This window comes from Salarias fasciatus, chromosome 16 (assembly GCF_902148845.1).
Source record: "Salarias fasciatus chromosome 16, fSalaFa1.1, whole genome shotgun sequence".
NCBI lineage: Eukaryota > Metazoa > Chordata > Actinopteri > Blenniiformes > Blenniidae > Salarias > Salarias fasciatus.
Genome location: NC_043760.1, coordinates 28,868,156 through 28,882,535, shown reverse-complemented (window position 1 = coordinate 28,882,535; position 14,380 = coordinate 28,868,156). Strand labels below are relative to the sequence as shown.

The following is a 14,380-nucleotide window of genomic DNA, read 5'->3' as shown; positions in this document are numbered from 1 at the left end:
CAGCCCTGTGACAGACTGGCGAACTGTCCAGGGTGACCCCGCCTTCGCCCCCAGCAGCTGGGATCGGCTCCAGCCACCTGTGACCCCGAAAGGGAAGAAGCGGCAGATAATAAATGAATGAATAATCAAATAAATTTCTGTGATTAATTTAGATGATTATTACTAAACTGTATATCATTGAAGTGTAGAATTAAATTAATTTTTATAAATACTGCTAAATCATTTCTAAGTTTCAGTTTATTTCAATTCAAATTAATATTTTAGTTTAATTCATTTATGTTTCGAATCAGAATTTATTGATTTTAAATGGGTAATTATGACACGCCTTATTTCACTTAAATTTACTCAATATCAAACATAGTTGAATTTAATTAATAATATTGCTTGTAATGTGTTGCCTTAATTTTATTGAGTAGATAGGGGGTACTTTTTTTTACAGTGTGGCCATGCAGCGCTGTCTCACCAGATACACTAAAGGTCTCAGTTGTTCATGCACTGGAAGAACTTCATGCTCGTGGTCTGAGAGTGGTGTGCATGAGAAAGGATGGACATGCATTGAACATCAGCATGTGCAACCACCCCGGATGTGAGCTCAAGGGAAACCCCCACGAACCCCTGAAGACCTCTTTTGCACATCCAGAGATTGGAGAGAGAGTGTTTGTCATGATGGACGCCTGCCATATGCTGAAGCTGGCCCGTAACATGTTACAGGTAAATGCTGATTGTTCTAACTGACCTACTTTTTAATTTTACAGTGTATTGTTGTCATGTTTCCATTTGGATAATTACGACTGTATGTGATTCTTCACATTTTATCTGTGTACTTTGTGTGAGCTGTGACTAGTGAAGATTGTGATTGTGATTCTGAAGGCCTATAGCCCAATCATGAGCACCACTGGTCCCGTCAGCTGGAAGTACATCGTTCATCTCAGTGAGGTTCAGACAAAGGAGGGACTACATGCTGCAAACAAGATCACGCAGAAGCATGTTCACTTGGACAACCAGAAGATGAGGTGTCCCTGGCCTGCACAGACTTTGAGTCGCTCAGTAACAGTTGCTCTCCGCACACTGAGGGACCTGGGATACTCACAGTTTAAACACTGTGATGCAACAGCCGAATTCATTGAGGGAGTATGATGGGATGTCCTTCAGGCTGTAGAGGGACTAGAGGGAGTTCCAGAACATAATGAAATTACAGTTTTTCACGATTGTCAACACACGTTTCTCAATACAATAACTGCTTTCTCAATACTGCACACACAAAACTGAAAACTGTACACACAAAACGCTAAACCTGACACTCCCTTTGCAAGAAGACTCTTGCCATCAAATCTCTACATTGTTTCACAAAATGGAACCCATGTTTTCATTTGCTACACACAGTCGCATTTTCCAATGACACATACCATTCATTGAGCACACACAACTAAGCTTTTGCTGCACACTACCAAGCATTTACAGCACATTGTAGTGCAAAACTGAAAACACAAAGCCTTTCTCAACTCTGTTCTCCGGCAGTAGAGTCCGAACGTGCAGTATAAAGGCACCTTCCGAGCATGGTCTGCCCTCTGGTAGTGACACAAATATACAGCCGCCCAACAGTAGAAAGCAGCCGAAATCTCCATCTCTGTAGAAAATGCATGTTAAAACCAAAAAACGGATTTGCATAATAATGATAATAATAATAATAATAATATAATAATAATAATAATAATAATAATAATAATAATAAAACATGTCACAAACACATGAGCATTTCATCAGCCCACCTGTCGGGTTCAAAAAAACTTTGATCGTGCAGAAACCCGCCCAATCTGGCAACACAGAGCCTCCGGTCATGGAGCTTTGTTTTGCATATAATGTTGTTTGTTATATATTCTACCAGAAGAATAAGAAAAAACAATGTTAAGGCAAAAACACGACACAGATTTTATTTTGAAATCACTCATTTCGGAGCATGTATCTACTGTCCTTCTGCTACTCCACTTACTTCTGTTTAGGTTGACACAGCAGGGCTCCGGAGTGAGGATCCTTGCTGAAAGTTTCCGGTCCGCGGCTGTGCAGCGGGGCCAGAGCGGACCGCAGCCGCGCCGTGGCTGCTGGAGCCCTGCGGCGCTCCGCGCATGGTACGCCATCACGCACGCAGCGGAGCCGATCAGCGGAGGAACCGCCAAGACAAACAGTTCCTTGGAATCGAGTCACCGGGAACCGGTTCCAGCTCTAAAAACGAATCGATTCCGGCGTGACGTCATCACATCTCCTTGACATCAAAGCAGGCCCGTTTGAAATGAACGCCACACACTTTTTCCAGTCAAAACCAGCGAGAGACCAGCGAGAGACCAGCGCGCAGCAGTTCATCCGATCATATGATCCGTGATTTTTGCAGTATTTCCAATTCTAGCTCAGTTATGCATCCTTGGTAAGCAGTTCTGTTTCATTTTTCACTTTTTTTGAAGATGGTGCAGGTAAAAACAGGAGAGATGTCCTGCTGTTAACCTGTGCTTACGTTACTCCTAATGCATAATTATTTAAATCTGCTAATGTGGTTTCTTTTACAAGGTTTATTTCAAAATGTGTGATTAAGAAAAGACAGATTTAAGTAATGATTTATCAATTAATGACTCATTAGTCTGAGTTCACGTTACTACAGCTTTTTAATGGTGATTAAAACAAAGAATAATGCATTTTGCTGTAAGACAGTAAACCAGATAGAGTTTCTTTGTTCCCTCAAGTCAAACATTTGTACTTCATACTGTCTCAAGCATTATAGCTGACAGAAGCTGTAGCTTGAGAGGAAAATCACAGTTAGAGGTTACATGACAATATCACATGATAACAGTGATATTGATTCTGAGTTCTGGTGAGAATGGAGGTCTCTGAAACTTGACTTAAACGTTCATATGGTTTTCAGGATGAGGAAGACTCAGCAGTTTGGTCCAAGACCACCTCCCAGGCCTCAGCCGCCAAACCGCGGGGTCTCCAGCACCATGGAGCCCAGGCAGCAAGGCTCCGCCCACAGGGAGAGACATCAGCCTGACCAAGAGTCTGGCGAGGTTCATGGCAGCTGCTGATGTCTATGAGGACCGCCTGACCACGATGACCAAGTAAGAAAAACACTTTTCAAGGGATTTTCTTTGATATATTGAAAAGCACAAAGTATTGACTGCATGCACCTTTGGTGAGCAAAACGTTTGAAACGGTGTGTTTCATTTCCAGGAAGAAGGTGGCCGAGTCTCTGGGGTCCCTCTTCACTGAGTGGCTGGATGAGATGTGTGTCGAGATGGTAAGAGAATGTTCTTTGTGTTAAAATGAGCCCAGAAATGGAACAGAACTCTTGCTTCAGTGACAGCACTTTCTAATTGTAATGCTTTTTTCAGAATGTGGAGGAATCCATCAGGCGCAGCGCTGGAGGCAAGCTCATCCCCGTGGGCTCACAGCTGCTCGGTGCAGAGGTGAAAGGTAACGGAGCTGATGCTTTTTCAACCTTTCTTTCAGCTCAGTGCAGCAGTGTTTCCTGAATCTGGCCTCATTTCAATGTGTGCTGTTTCCCCAGGCTCTGACATCGACGCCGTCTGTGTGGGACCCTGCTTCGTCCAGAGGCACCACTTCTTCTCCTCCTTCTGCCGCAAGCTGGCCGCAAACAAAGAGGTCACCGACATGCTGGTGAGTGGCGTCTCGCATGGCAGACGAGACATTCTGGACATGAAAAGCAGGTGTAAAAAGTGTTTTATTGTGAAAGAGTGACTAATTGAACCTTGTTTTGTTCAGACCTTCGAAAAGACGGTCGTCCCGGTCGTGAAGCTGACCTATAAAGGAGAGAAGGTAACTATCCAAACACCACCAGCACACTGTGGCAGTCACCTTTGTGTTTGTTCTCACGTTCTCACTTCATTTGTTTTGTTTCTGTAGATGGACTTAGTGTACGTCCAGTACCCGGAGGACAGCGTCCCGGAAACGGTGGACCTGATGGACGACGATCTGGTGAGGGGTCTGGATCCACGCTGTGTGCGGAGTTTGAATGGTGAGCATCAGAGTGAAGAGACAGAGCGCTCTCTGAAACACCCTGGACTGGTTCCCTGCTGGTCTCTGTTGACACCAGCTGATTCTCAGCGTTATTAATGTCACTGTGTGTTTTTCCCTCCAGGCTACAGAGACAGCGTACAGATCCTGAGGTGTGTCCCCAACGTGTACGTCTTCCGCACCGTGTTGAGGGTCATCAAGGTCTGGGCCAAAAGTGAGTAAAGCCCACTCAAACATCCCAAAGCCAGCTGGTGACGGGGGAGACTGAACATCCTGAGCATCATGTCCTCCGTCCTCCTCGCTGCCCGTCACATTCACACCCAGGATTCAGTCTGACACCTTTGCTGCTTTTTAATCTTTGTTCTGCTTTTCCTCCAGAGCGCCAGATTTACTCCAACAGGCTGGGCTTCCTGGGCGGTATCTCATGGGCCATCTTGGTCGCCAGGGTTTGCCAGCTCTACCCCAACGCCACCGTGGCGGCCCTGGTGACCCATTTCTTCAGGCTGTACAGCACGTGGTGAGTTAATCCTCTGTTTCCCTGTCACTGGAGGAAACAGCTGGAATGTGTAGAGATCGTAGCAGAGCTGAGTTTCCACTGCTTGCTGAAAGTAGCAGATGATCATCAGAGCCTCATTTGTTTGTGTGTTTCAGGGACTGGAACAACCCGGTGCGCCTGAGAAATGAGAACAGGGAGTTCCCTTCCTGGGATTCCCAGGTAAGAAACATGAGCTTTCTTTCTGTACAAACAGTCGATGCAAAAAGCAGCATCATGATCCAGCAGGAAGAGGAATGCAACGCTTCTCTGTTGATTTCTCTGTTGGTGAAACCATGATGATACATTCTACCCTGTGTTTTCAGGCTCCCTGGAGCGACCGCTTCCCCCTGATGCCCATAATGACCCCAGCGTTCCCCCAGCAGAACTCCACCTTTAACATGGCCAAGTCCAACATGGCCGTCATCACCCAGGAGTTTGTTCGAGGTATGAAGTCTCTTTTCTGCTCCGTGGTTGAATCGCGTGTTGAATCAGATGATGAAGCTGATCAGACGCCGGTGACTCTGCTGCTACCAAACCTTCAGGGATGTGATTCTTGGAAGCCAGAGATGTGTTTTGTCCTAAAGCTGTTTCTCTCCCCTCCACAGGCTGGCACATCACCGAGGGCATCTACAGCGGAAGAGCTGAGTGGGCCAGACTCTTCCAGATGGAGGACCTCGAGCGGAAAGTACCAGTACGTATTGATGGCTGGAATGTCAGCCCAACACTCACATGTGCTCTTATTCTGAGTGGACAGCCCTTGAAGCTGTTCTTCTTCTGGTTGGTGTCAGTGCCATGGACTAGAAGTGTCCACTTCTCTGAATAAGGCCAATGCTTTATGACTGTAGAATTTAAATATGACTCCTGTTGAGAAAACGTTTCTCTCTCTCTCCTTAAAGGCATTACGTTGAGTTGGACGTCTCGTACACGTCCGAGAGTCAGGCTCTGCGATGGTGAGTAAACCAAAACAGTCTTCAAATCTTTGGCATGGCCAGGAACAGTATGTTTCTGTGACTTGTCACTGGTCTTGATGTAGAAACAGAGCTGGATTCTGGTTTGCAGCTCCAGTGGCGTTGTGCTCTTTCTAAAGTTCTTGTCTTTTTTTGGCAGGGTGGGCTTAGTGGAGGCCAAACTCCGGATTCTGGTGGGATATCTGGATAAGGACTGGCAGATCTCCCTGGTCCGTACCATCCCAGAGCCCTCTCCAGGTCCCCAGAATCTCCACAACAGGTAAGGATGTGCAATTCTGAGGAAGACTTCATTTTTCTGTTGTGTTGTGTGTTGTTGTCTGGGCTCACGAGTGTTCGTGTTTTTGTGTGTGGTTCAGAGAGGAGAAGAGCACCAGGTGGAGGCTGGGACTGCTGCTCAACCAGGAAGTCCTGAGACGGCCGCTGGACATCACCGCTGTGCTGCACAGGTTCACTGAATATGGTCAGTATGTTTTGGATCAGGAAGAAATCAGTCTCTTTGACTTACTCTGAATGATTGTATTCACTTGTTGGATGTGATGTTGTTGCAGTGTACATGTTCGCCAGGAAGTGTGGCATCCTGGAGGACGGAATGAGGCTCTCCGCCTCAGTGACCAGCAGGGGGCAGCAGGTGTGCCGTCGCTGCAGCCCAGAAGAGAAGACTCGGGGAGGAATCTTTGAATGTGGCAAAGAAGGCCAAAGTGGACACGGTTTGTAGACCCATCTAGCATTTCCTGATGACTTGATATTTGAATGTTCTCATGTGGACATCCTGGATGTCTGGCTCTCCAGTCTGAACAGTAACAGTCTTGGTGCTGCTGTAACATGCCTGCTCCCTCACCTTGTCTCCTACAGCCTCCAGGCAGAGACGCCAGAGCTGCTGTTCACCCTAGAGTCAGTCCTGGGGAGGGACCGTCTGGCTGTGTCTCCTCCATCAAGAGACCCCGGAGTCCTGAGCTTCAGGCACCGGCGGCCAAAATCCCGCGACGTGAGCCGGTAAGTTCAACTGGGACGGAAGGTGTGTTTGGCTCATATCAGAGATCTGACTGATTATTCTGTCTGGTATTTTTCTTTTCAGACTCCTGATGTGGAGCGGCTGGACTCGAGGGAAAAGCCAGTCCAGCCCAGACGCGTCTTCAAGCTGAGACGCCCCAGGTACCATACACACCCCTTCAGACCCTGATGCCACCGTCATGCTACGTGGCAGATTTGTAAATCTTAAGTTTTGGCGTGAAAACTGACTTCACTGTGTTTCTCTCATTGCAGTTTTAATTGAGCGACTGAGCTTCCTGCTGCAGGGGGGGCAGCGGGCTCCTTGAGGGGGAGGAGTCTGAGGAGCCTCTGCAGGTGAGGCCGAGGAGGAGACGGAGCCACGCTTCCTGTCTCAGTGAAGCTGCCGGGCTTCCTCCACTGCTGCTCAGGAACATGACCACAACCAGGGCCACAGGTAGGATTTCTGAACTGGGGGACCAAGCTCTCAGCAAATTTTGGGCTTTAACAAATTCTGAAGCTGTTACTTTGGCCTACGGGCCTATGGGAAAGAGGTTTTCACTAAAAAGCCCCCGGAGGGAATCATATTTCCCACTGGCCAAAGAATAATAGGAAAAAGGCCGACCCAACGATTCAAACACATAAAACCCGCAAGACAATAGAAAAGAAACAAAAATGAAGGGAGAAAGGAAAAAAAAAAAGAAAATGGACACAACAATAACAGAGATGTTAAACAATACAGCCAAACAAAACAACAAACAATTACCACAGTGTAGATGTCAACAATAAACACAAAAAACAAAAAACAAAAAAACAAATTTGGCCTGGCAGCCTGACGTGGACCCGGGGTCACTCGTCGGTCCGGTCCAGGAGAACGGCCGAAGCACGTAGAACCAGGATAAAATACTGGTGTGTAATGTTGAGGCTAAAAAAAAAAAAAAAAACAGCAGCTCTGGAGAGAGCAGCGGCCGGCGTTTACATCACGGCTCTAAGCCTGCAAATAACATTAAAATCAGTAATCTGCAGTGCAATATTGATGAGCATATACATATGCATATTTGCGAAACCCTCCCTTTGTCCCTCTGCAGGAGCCGTACTTTGCTGCTACGTCATCAACATGCGACACTTCACGTGTTGGTCGCTGCTGAAGCTGCGTGAGTCCCGGGTTTGAGCTCAGGTAAGTCGTCTGTTCTGCGGGATTTCTGTGGATTCCCTCCGTCGGTGGAAGGTTCCGGTCCCTGAGCTTCTTCCGGTCTCTCTGCTCTCGAACCGTCTGCGTCTGTTTCTGTGTTGAAATCCCACTTTGAAGTGACCGACCGTCTGAGTCCTCTGGTGGAAGGAAATCTGAGTCTCTGGACCAAACCGTCTGTTTTGTTTGAACTGTTCAGTCTGGAGAGAGGCCGCAGCGGGAGTCCTTCTCTTTAGTGTTTCCTCCTGACAGTTGCTTCGTGTCCGCAGCAGCGCTGTTTCCTCCCTGTTAGAGAATCCTCACCTGCCTGCAGCTTGTTTCAGGAGAACATTGTTGAGTTGTCTGTGTTCTGATTCTCACAGACAAATCTCTCCAAATCCAAACTATTTCTCTTCTTACTTCGTATCCTGTCCATGATTTAAACACGTTGGTGTGTGTGTGTGTGTGCGTTCTCAGTGAAATGTTTTTTTTGTAAATTGCACATATACAGATTATTCCAGGATTAGTGAGATACGCATAAATAAACCATTAAATGTTTTCTTGGTCAGTTTTCTTGATCAGTATTAGTTGTTTTTTGTGTTTTCTGTGACCAGAAATAAGCTATTCATTCAAAAGAGGACTAAACGAAGTCAGATCAGAGATGAAATAAAATAAATTGGATGTTATTGATGTGTTTTTGGATTCTGTCCTGCTCCAGCTCCAGCTCCAGACGCCATGAGCGACAGTGACGATGACGGCGTTCCCACCCTGTCTGCTCACACTCTGGCCGCCCTGCAGGAGTTTTACAGCGAGACCAGGACCGGTCTGGACCGCAGCGTCCAACCGTCAGACCAGTTCGCGGTGGGAGCGGTGGAGGAGGACTGGGTGAGTTTTCTGGATTGAAGGACATCGTTCTGGCGCTGGTGGAGACGAAGTGGGCAGACGCCGAGGCTTCAACCCACAGTAATGTCGATGAACAGCGACCGCTATGAGCAGGATTTCAAAAGGAAGAAGAACTGATGGTTTTGCTCTCATCAAGCCTCTGAAGCTCCCTGTGCCGTTGTGTCTGCTCCTCCAGAGGATGAGCCAGTTCTGGTACAGCGACGAGACGGCGGCCCGGTTGGCCGAGGAGGTCGTCCGAGAGGCTGGAGAGGGAGGCAGGTAAAGAGACGCAGCTCCACCAGCCAGCAGGGGGCAGCAGGGAGCGGTCCTGTTCTTTAATGACCACTGAAGGAGTGTGTGTGTGTCCTGACAGTGTGTGTTTCCTCCCAGGATCGCGTGTGTGAGCGCGCCCAGCGTGTACCAGAAGCTGAAGCAGGGAGTCGTCGGCGGCTCGGACCGAGTGTCGGCCGTGGTGCTCGAGTACGACCGCCGCTTCGCCGCCTACGGCGAGGACTTCGTGTACTACGACTACAACCAGCCGCTGTCCCTCCCGGCCGTCGTGGCGCCGCGGAGCTTCGACGTGGTTCTGGCCGATCCGCCTTACCTGTCCGAGGAGTGTCTGAGCAAAGTGGCTGAAACCATCAAGTACCTGAGCAAAGGCAAGGTGCTGCTGTGCACAGGTACCCGACGACCCAGAGGCCGGACCGGAGCGGGGGAGGAGGGAAAAGCCCGCTCGGCGCTCACCTCTTTGTCTTTTGACTCCCACAGGAGCCATCATGGAGAAGCTGGCCGGAGAGCTCCTGGGTGTGACGATGTGCAGCTTTCTGCCCAAACACAACAGAAACCTGTCCAATGAGTTCCGCTGCTTCGTCAACTACCCGTCCCGCCTGTCCTGAGGAGCTCGCCGCTGCCGGAGGACGCTTTATTTACTCATATCAGCTGACCGGAAGGCCTCGGCTCACCGAGTTCACTCAGAGGTTTCAACATGGAGACCAGAGTGAGGAGCTCCAGCGGGTCTTTTTTTTTAAAGCCTGTTTTTAATTGGCCCGCAGAACTTATCGAGTGATTCACTCTTAACTTCACGCCAGCAGATTTAAACGCTCTGGTGGTTTTTCTGGATGTGACGAACGTTTCCTGACAGAGCGACTCCATCTGAGCACAAAGACAGAACAATCAACCTGGTTCTTCCAACTCCACAGGCTCAGGTCTGGGCTCTGTTTCTGCCAGTAGGTGGCAGCGTCGATACATGAATCAGACTCAGTTTGACCGACCAGGACTCTGAAGAGTGTTCACTTTTATCCAACACATGAAGACTTTTTATTAACTCTGGTTCAGTAATTCCCGGGGCAGATGGAATGAATTCACATTTTACTGTGTTCCAACACCGTATCTCTCCTTCCGCTGAAAGGAAATAGTTTATTTTTCTCCAAACAAATCTCTGTAAAACTGAATTTCTCTGTTCAGTAAGAAATGTGCTTTAAATGTAGATATTTCACACATGATGAACTTTTCAGTTGTTTATGTGGACTCAACACTTGTCATTTTTGATGTTTCGTGCTGGAGGAACTGTGTGTGAATCCAGCGAAAGATGTGACAAATAAAGTTTTCTTTTATCCTGAAGTCTTGGTCTGCTGTGGTCTCTGTAAAGTCCCACTAAAGTCTGGTCAAATCCATTCTGTAGAAACTACAGCTGATAAACTGACTTTTAATCAATCCACTGGTTTTAGAAATGTCTCCTGTGAAAGCTGAAACCCTCCCAAATGTTTAATATACTAAAATAAAATTTGCTTCACTGAAGAAAGATTGATCATTTAATGAACACGACGCATCAGGACAGATCTTCATGTTCAGGGACAGTTGGTCCAGTTCCATCATTTTCACCCCTTTATTTCATGCCGGTGCTGAATCCTGACGAACCGTGTCTTCCTGACCAAACACCTTCAGACAGTTTCATAATAAAGGAAAAATGACTTTCATCCTCTCACAACCCATGAAACCAACCCTGTACTGATTTGTGGAACTTGGATCCGGAGCTCAGCAGTTTAAGCTCAAGCCTGTTTTTGGGCTGTGGAAGGAAACGAACAGGAAGAACATGCAGATCCTCCAAGCAGCATGTTGTATTCCAGTCCTTCACGTCCGGAGAAGGCGGGCGGAGCGGCGCTGGAGCAGGGCTTCATACTTTCTTCCCCCCGGACAGAAGCCTCCCGGCCTTGGGCGGCGCCCGGTCCAGGCTCTGGTTGGCGGCCCGGCCGTCCGGGTCCTTCTCCAGCCGCGGCACGCAGGTGCACCCCACCGGGATGGAGACGTAGACCTCGGCGTAGGAGTGTCGGCCCCCGGCACAGGAGCCGGTCCTCCTCAGGACGACGGAGGGAGCGAAGACCGGCGTGCTGCGGAGCCACCGGCGGTCCTCGCCGTGCGGCCCGGCCAGGCAGCCCTGGCACAGGCAGTAGGCCTCCGGGATGTAACGGGGGTACCGGGCCGGGTCGTAGGAGATCCTGGAACCACACATTTATCCTCATCATAATCCTGAACTTCACACTTCTTCCAGTCAGACTGGAGACCCGTTTACACGACGACGTTTCAAGAGAAAACTTGGGGGCTGCAGGGGGTCTGGCGCCTCCTGCAGGGACCTGCGGGGATCTGCAGGTGACACTCACCTGTCGGCCCAGGGGGAGATGCTGAGCAGGTTGACCGGCAGGCGGGCCTTGCCGTCGGCCGCGTCTCGTGCCGCCGTCGGGCAGGTCAGGTTGAGTTTGTCCCGCGGCTCCAGCTGCAGCGCGTGGTGAAAGGCGCTCATCACGCCCACCGAGAGGCGCCCGAACATCTGCTCCAGGATCTCCTCCGGCAGGTCCAGGCAAGACCGGGTCCTGGGGACCTTCTTGCGGACGCGCACCGCTTCTGCCGGCAGGCTGTGCAGCATCAGAGCCACGTGCAGCAGCAGCAGCAGGAGGAGGGTGATCTGATGTGGCATCGCTGCGCCGCTGTGCCAAACTGCGCAATGTAGCGCACAGCGTTCGGTCTGTTCTCCTCTCAAAAGTCGCTGCAGAGAATAAAGCACGTCTCCTTAATAATCTGGACGCTTCAGCGTCGCGTTATAATCCAGAAACTGCGTCCTGTCAGTCCAGCAGCGCGCAGAAGGTCCAGTGTCCGGACGATGGAACCGAGCCGAGGGCGCGCTGCCAGGTGAACCGCGGGAACATGTTGGCGCCACACGTCCACTGTCCTCTCCAGGGACAATAATCCTCTCAGAATCAGAAAATATTATTTCCTGTCTTGTAGCGGCCAGTGGTGCTTTCTCTCCCGCGCGTTTTAATTGTTTGTCGCGTAAAATCCGGCGGATTCGTGCGCGCTTTACGCAGACGTCTGAACATGAACCACACTGGCGCTCTGAGAGATCTGGTTCTGGATCCTTGCTTCACACCAGACTCTGCAGTCAGCCCAGAGAAAAGCGTCACTTCAGCTCTGGTTTCAGAGAGAAACTATCAAGTCGAGTTAACGCAAACGCTAAATAAACACAAATCACATGTCACTGCTATTATTTCTTTTCAGTGACCCTATTTCAGATCCACGCCATTACATCTTGTTGTGAGGCGAGATTTATTAGCTTCAGATGAAATAAAACGATCATCAGACGGTCCAAGATTAATTCAGTGCAGTTGTTTCTGCAGGAAACTCTGAATATCGTCTGGCGTCCTGCTCGAGGAAAGGTCACAGTCATAACTCTGCTGTTTAGAAAAGGCTTCTTCAGATGATCTTCTGCTCAAAATGAAACTCGCTTTTCCATTTAAATGCAGAAATAATTATTTTTATTAGACATTTCACCACAAAAGATACAAAGAAAACTATAAACACCACTCTACACCGTTCTCATGTCGATATGTGGAATGAGTCACGGTTCCAGAGCAGAGGTCAGGATGGATGAATTCCACACGATTGGAATGAAAATGGATAGATGGATGGACCTGTGGGCAATCCGCTAACCAGGGTCACGTAACCAAAATTAAATGAGAGCACATCAACAACTATAACATTTGGAATACTTCAGAGTGCTAAACATAATACAACTACAGAATCCCCCCCCCCCCCCTCCCCCTCCCCCCATCAAAACAAAAAAAGAACCTATAGGAATACCTTCTCCAGAGAGCAGTGTCTCAGTGAGTCCAGGAACTTCATGGACCAGTTCTCTGGATCCACAGCACGGACCCTTTGGGCAGTGACTGTGGCTGCTGTTCCACTCAGCAACACAGTCCTTACTTCCAATCAGGCTTCTGCAGCAGGTTGAGAGCTACGGTGTGTCTAGAGGACCCGCAGGTTAAGAAAAAAACACAAACAGAAAATCATTCATTAAAAAAGAAAAATAAAAGATCTGGCATTGAAACAGTGATCTGCATGTCCAGGGATGCTGAACCCTGTTCCTGCAGAGTCCCTGTCCTGCCTGTCTAAACTCTCCCTGCTCTAGTCAGCCTACTCGTATTGACTGGTTCATCACTGGGCTTCGTTAGGCGCCTCAGGACAGGACCATGGGGTTCACGTATGCCGAAGCAGGGAGAGAGCTCAAACAAGCGGGACAGGGACTCTCCAGGAACTGGGCTGAGCACCCATGATGGAGGACACCTCCTAAAATGGATTAAGACGAGGTACATATGAAATCTGTACACACAGCACTGTGTTGGGTGTTGTGCTTCTGATGTCTCATTCAATATTTTCATTCTTCCACAGAAAAGCAGAATCAAGCTGTGCAGCGCAGACAGGCGAAGGCCAGCTTTACAGGAGCTGATCAGCTTCAGGAAGAGACGGGGTTGTTGTCACTGCATGTCCACTCAACGCTTTCATCCTCCTGGACACTTGTTTCAGTTCCTGAGCTGCTTCCAGTTCCAGGGTCTTCTGGCCCACTGAAGAAGCATCCTATAATTTGACCTTGATAATTAGCACATACACTGATGCAGGGGCGTCAAACCCAGGTCCTGGAGGGCCGCAGCCCTGCTTCAACACACCTGGAGGTCATGGAGGTTCATGACCGGTTCAGCAGGAAGTCAGATAACGAGCCTCATTACAATCAGCTGTGCTGAAGCAGGGAAGAGCTGCAGTCATCAGTTACCTCAACCTCCTCCTTTGTTGCCTTGCAGCTCCTGCATCTGCTCTTCAGGCACAACACACACTTTTCCAGGGTTTTTCATTCCAGTATGCTGATTCTGTGATTAATAAACAATAATGCAGGGTGATTTTTATTATCACTCTACCAATATTCACTATATTCGTCGTCATTTATATCCAGGTGAAGAAAACATCCCCCTAGTTTCATGGGAGTTGATAATTTCATTTCCTCATCTATCTGTCAGCAGAATGGACTCTGCTGTGCAACCACAACACAAGGAAGGAGGATAAAGTGCCTTTCCATATTTTTCCCATGAACCCCGATTGTCGGAGAAAGTGGGCAAACGCTGTGAAGAGAGTGGAACCGGACGGCTCGGAGTGGACACCAACCCATACAACAATCCTTCGTGGTAGGGCTGCCACAAACGATTATTTTGGTAGTCGACTAATCACTGATTATTTTTTCGATTAGTCGACTAATCGCATCATATATAAATTAAATGTAGAACATAGTTTATCGCACCACCATGAAGCTGTTCTTTCAGCCTTTCAGATTTCAGCTTTAAGTGTTTAAGGTATATTGCTAACTAAAAATAAAGACAATTCAGATGAGAGTTCATTAAACCTTTATTTAAGGGCATAAATTGCAAATACTTAATAATGCATTGGTTTTATATAGCGCTTTTCAGGACACTCAAAGACACTTTACATTGCATTCTTCATTCT

The 14,380-nt window shown here is 48.4% G+C and overlaps 2 protein-coding genes across 3 annotated transcripts; one reads left to right on the top strand and one right to left on the bottom strand.

The window, feature by feature from the left end:
• The first annotated feature begins 6,852 nt into the window (after nucleotides 1–6,852).
• LOC115403274 (EEF1A lysine methyltransferase 1-like) lies at nucleotides 6,853–10,123 on the top strand. 2 transcript variants are annotated; one of them, XM_030112134.1, is made up of 6 exons: nucleotides 6,853–6,967; nucleotides 7,599–7,687; nucleotides 8,403–8,563; nucleotides 8,757–8,839; nucleotides 8,951–9,240; nucleotides 9,329–10,123. In XM_030112134.1, the coding sequence occupies exons 3-6, from the start codon at nucleotides 8,414–8,416 to the stop codon at nucleotides 9,454–9,456; spliced, it is 651 nt and encodes a 216-aa protein (XP_029967994.1). In that variant the 5' UTR covers nucleotides 6,853–6,967; nucleotides 7,599–7,687; nucleotides 8,403–8,413; the 3' UTR covers nucleotides 9,457–10,123. The 2 variants fall into 2 exon arrangements, with proteins under 2 accessions (XP_029967994.1, XP_029967993.1); XM_030112133.1 differs by having other exon boundaries at nucleotides 8,397–8,563.
• Nucleotides 10,124–10,366: 243 nt separating this feature from the next.
• LOC115403483 (interleukin-17D-like) lies at nucleotides 10,367–11,531 on the bottom strand. Its single transcript, XM_030112382.1, has 2 exons — nucleotides 11,218–11,531; nucleotides 10,367–11,055 (listed from the first exon to the last, which is right to left on the bottom strand). Exons 1-2 carry the CDS (start codon nucleotides 11,529–11,531, stop codon nucleotides 10,734–10,736), a joined length of 636 nt encoding a protein of 211 aa, XP_029968242.1. The 3' UTR covers nucleotides 10,367–10,733.
• Between the last annotated feature and the right edge of the window lie 2,849 nt (nucleotides 11,532–14,380).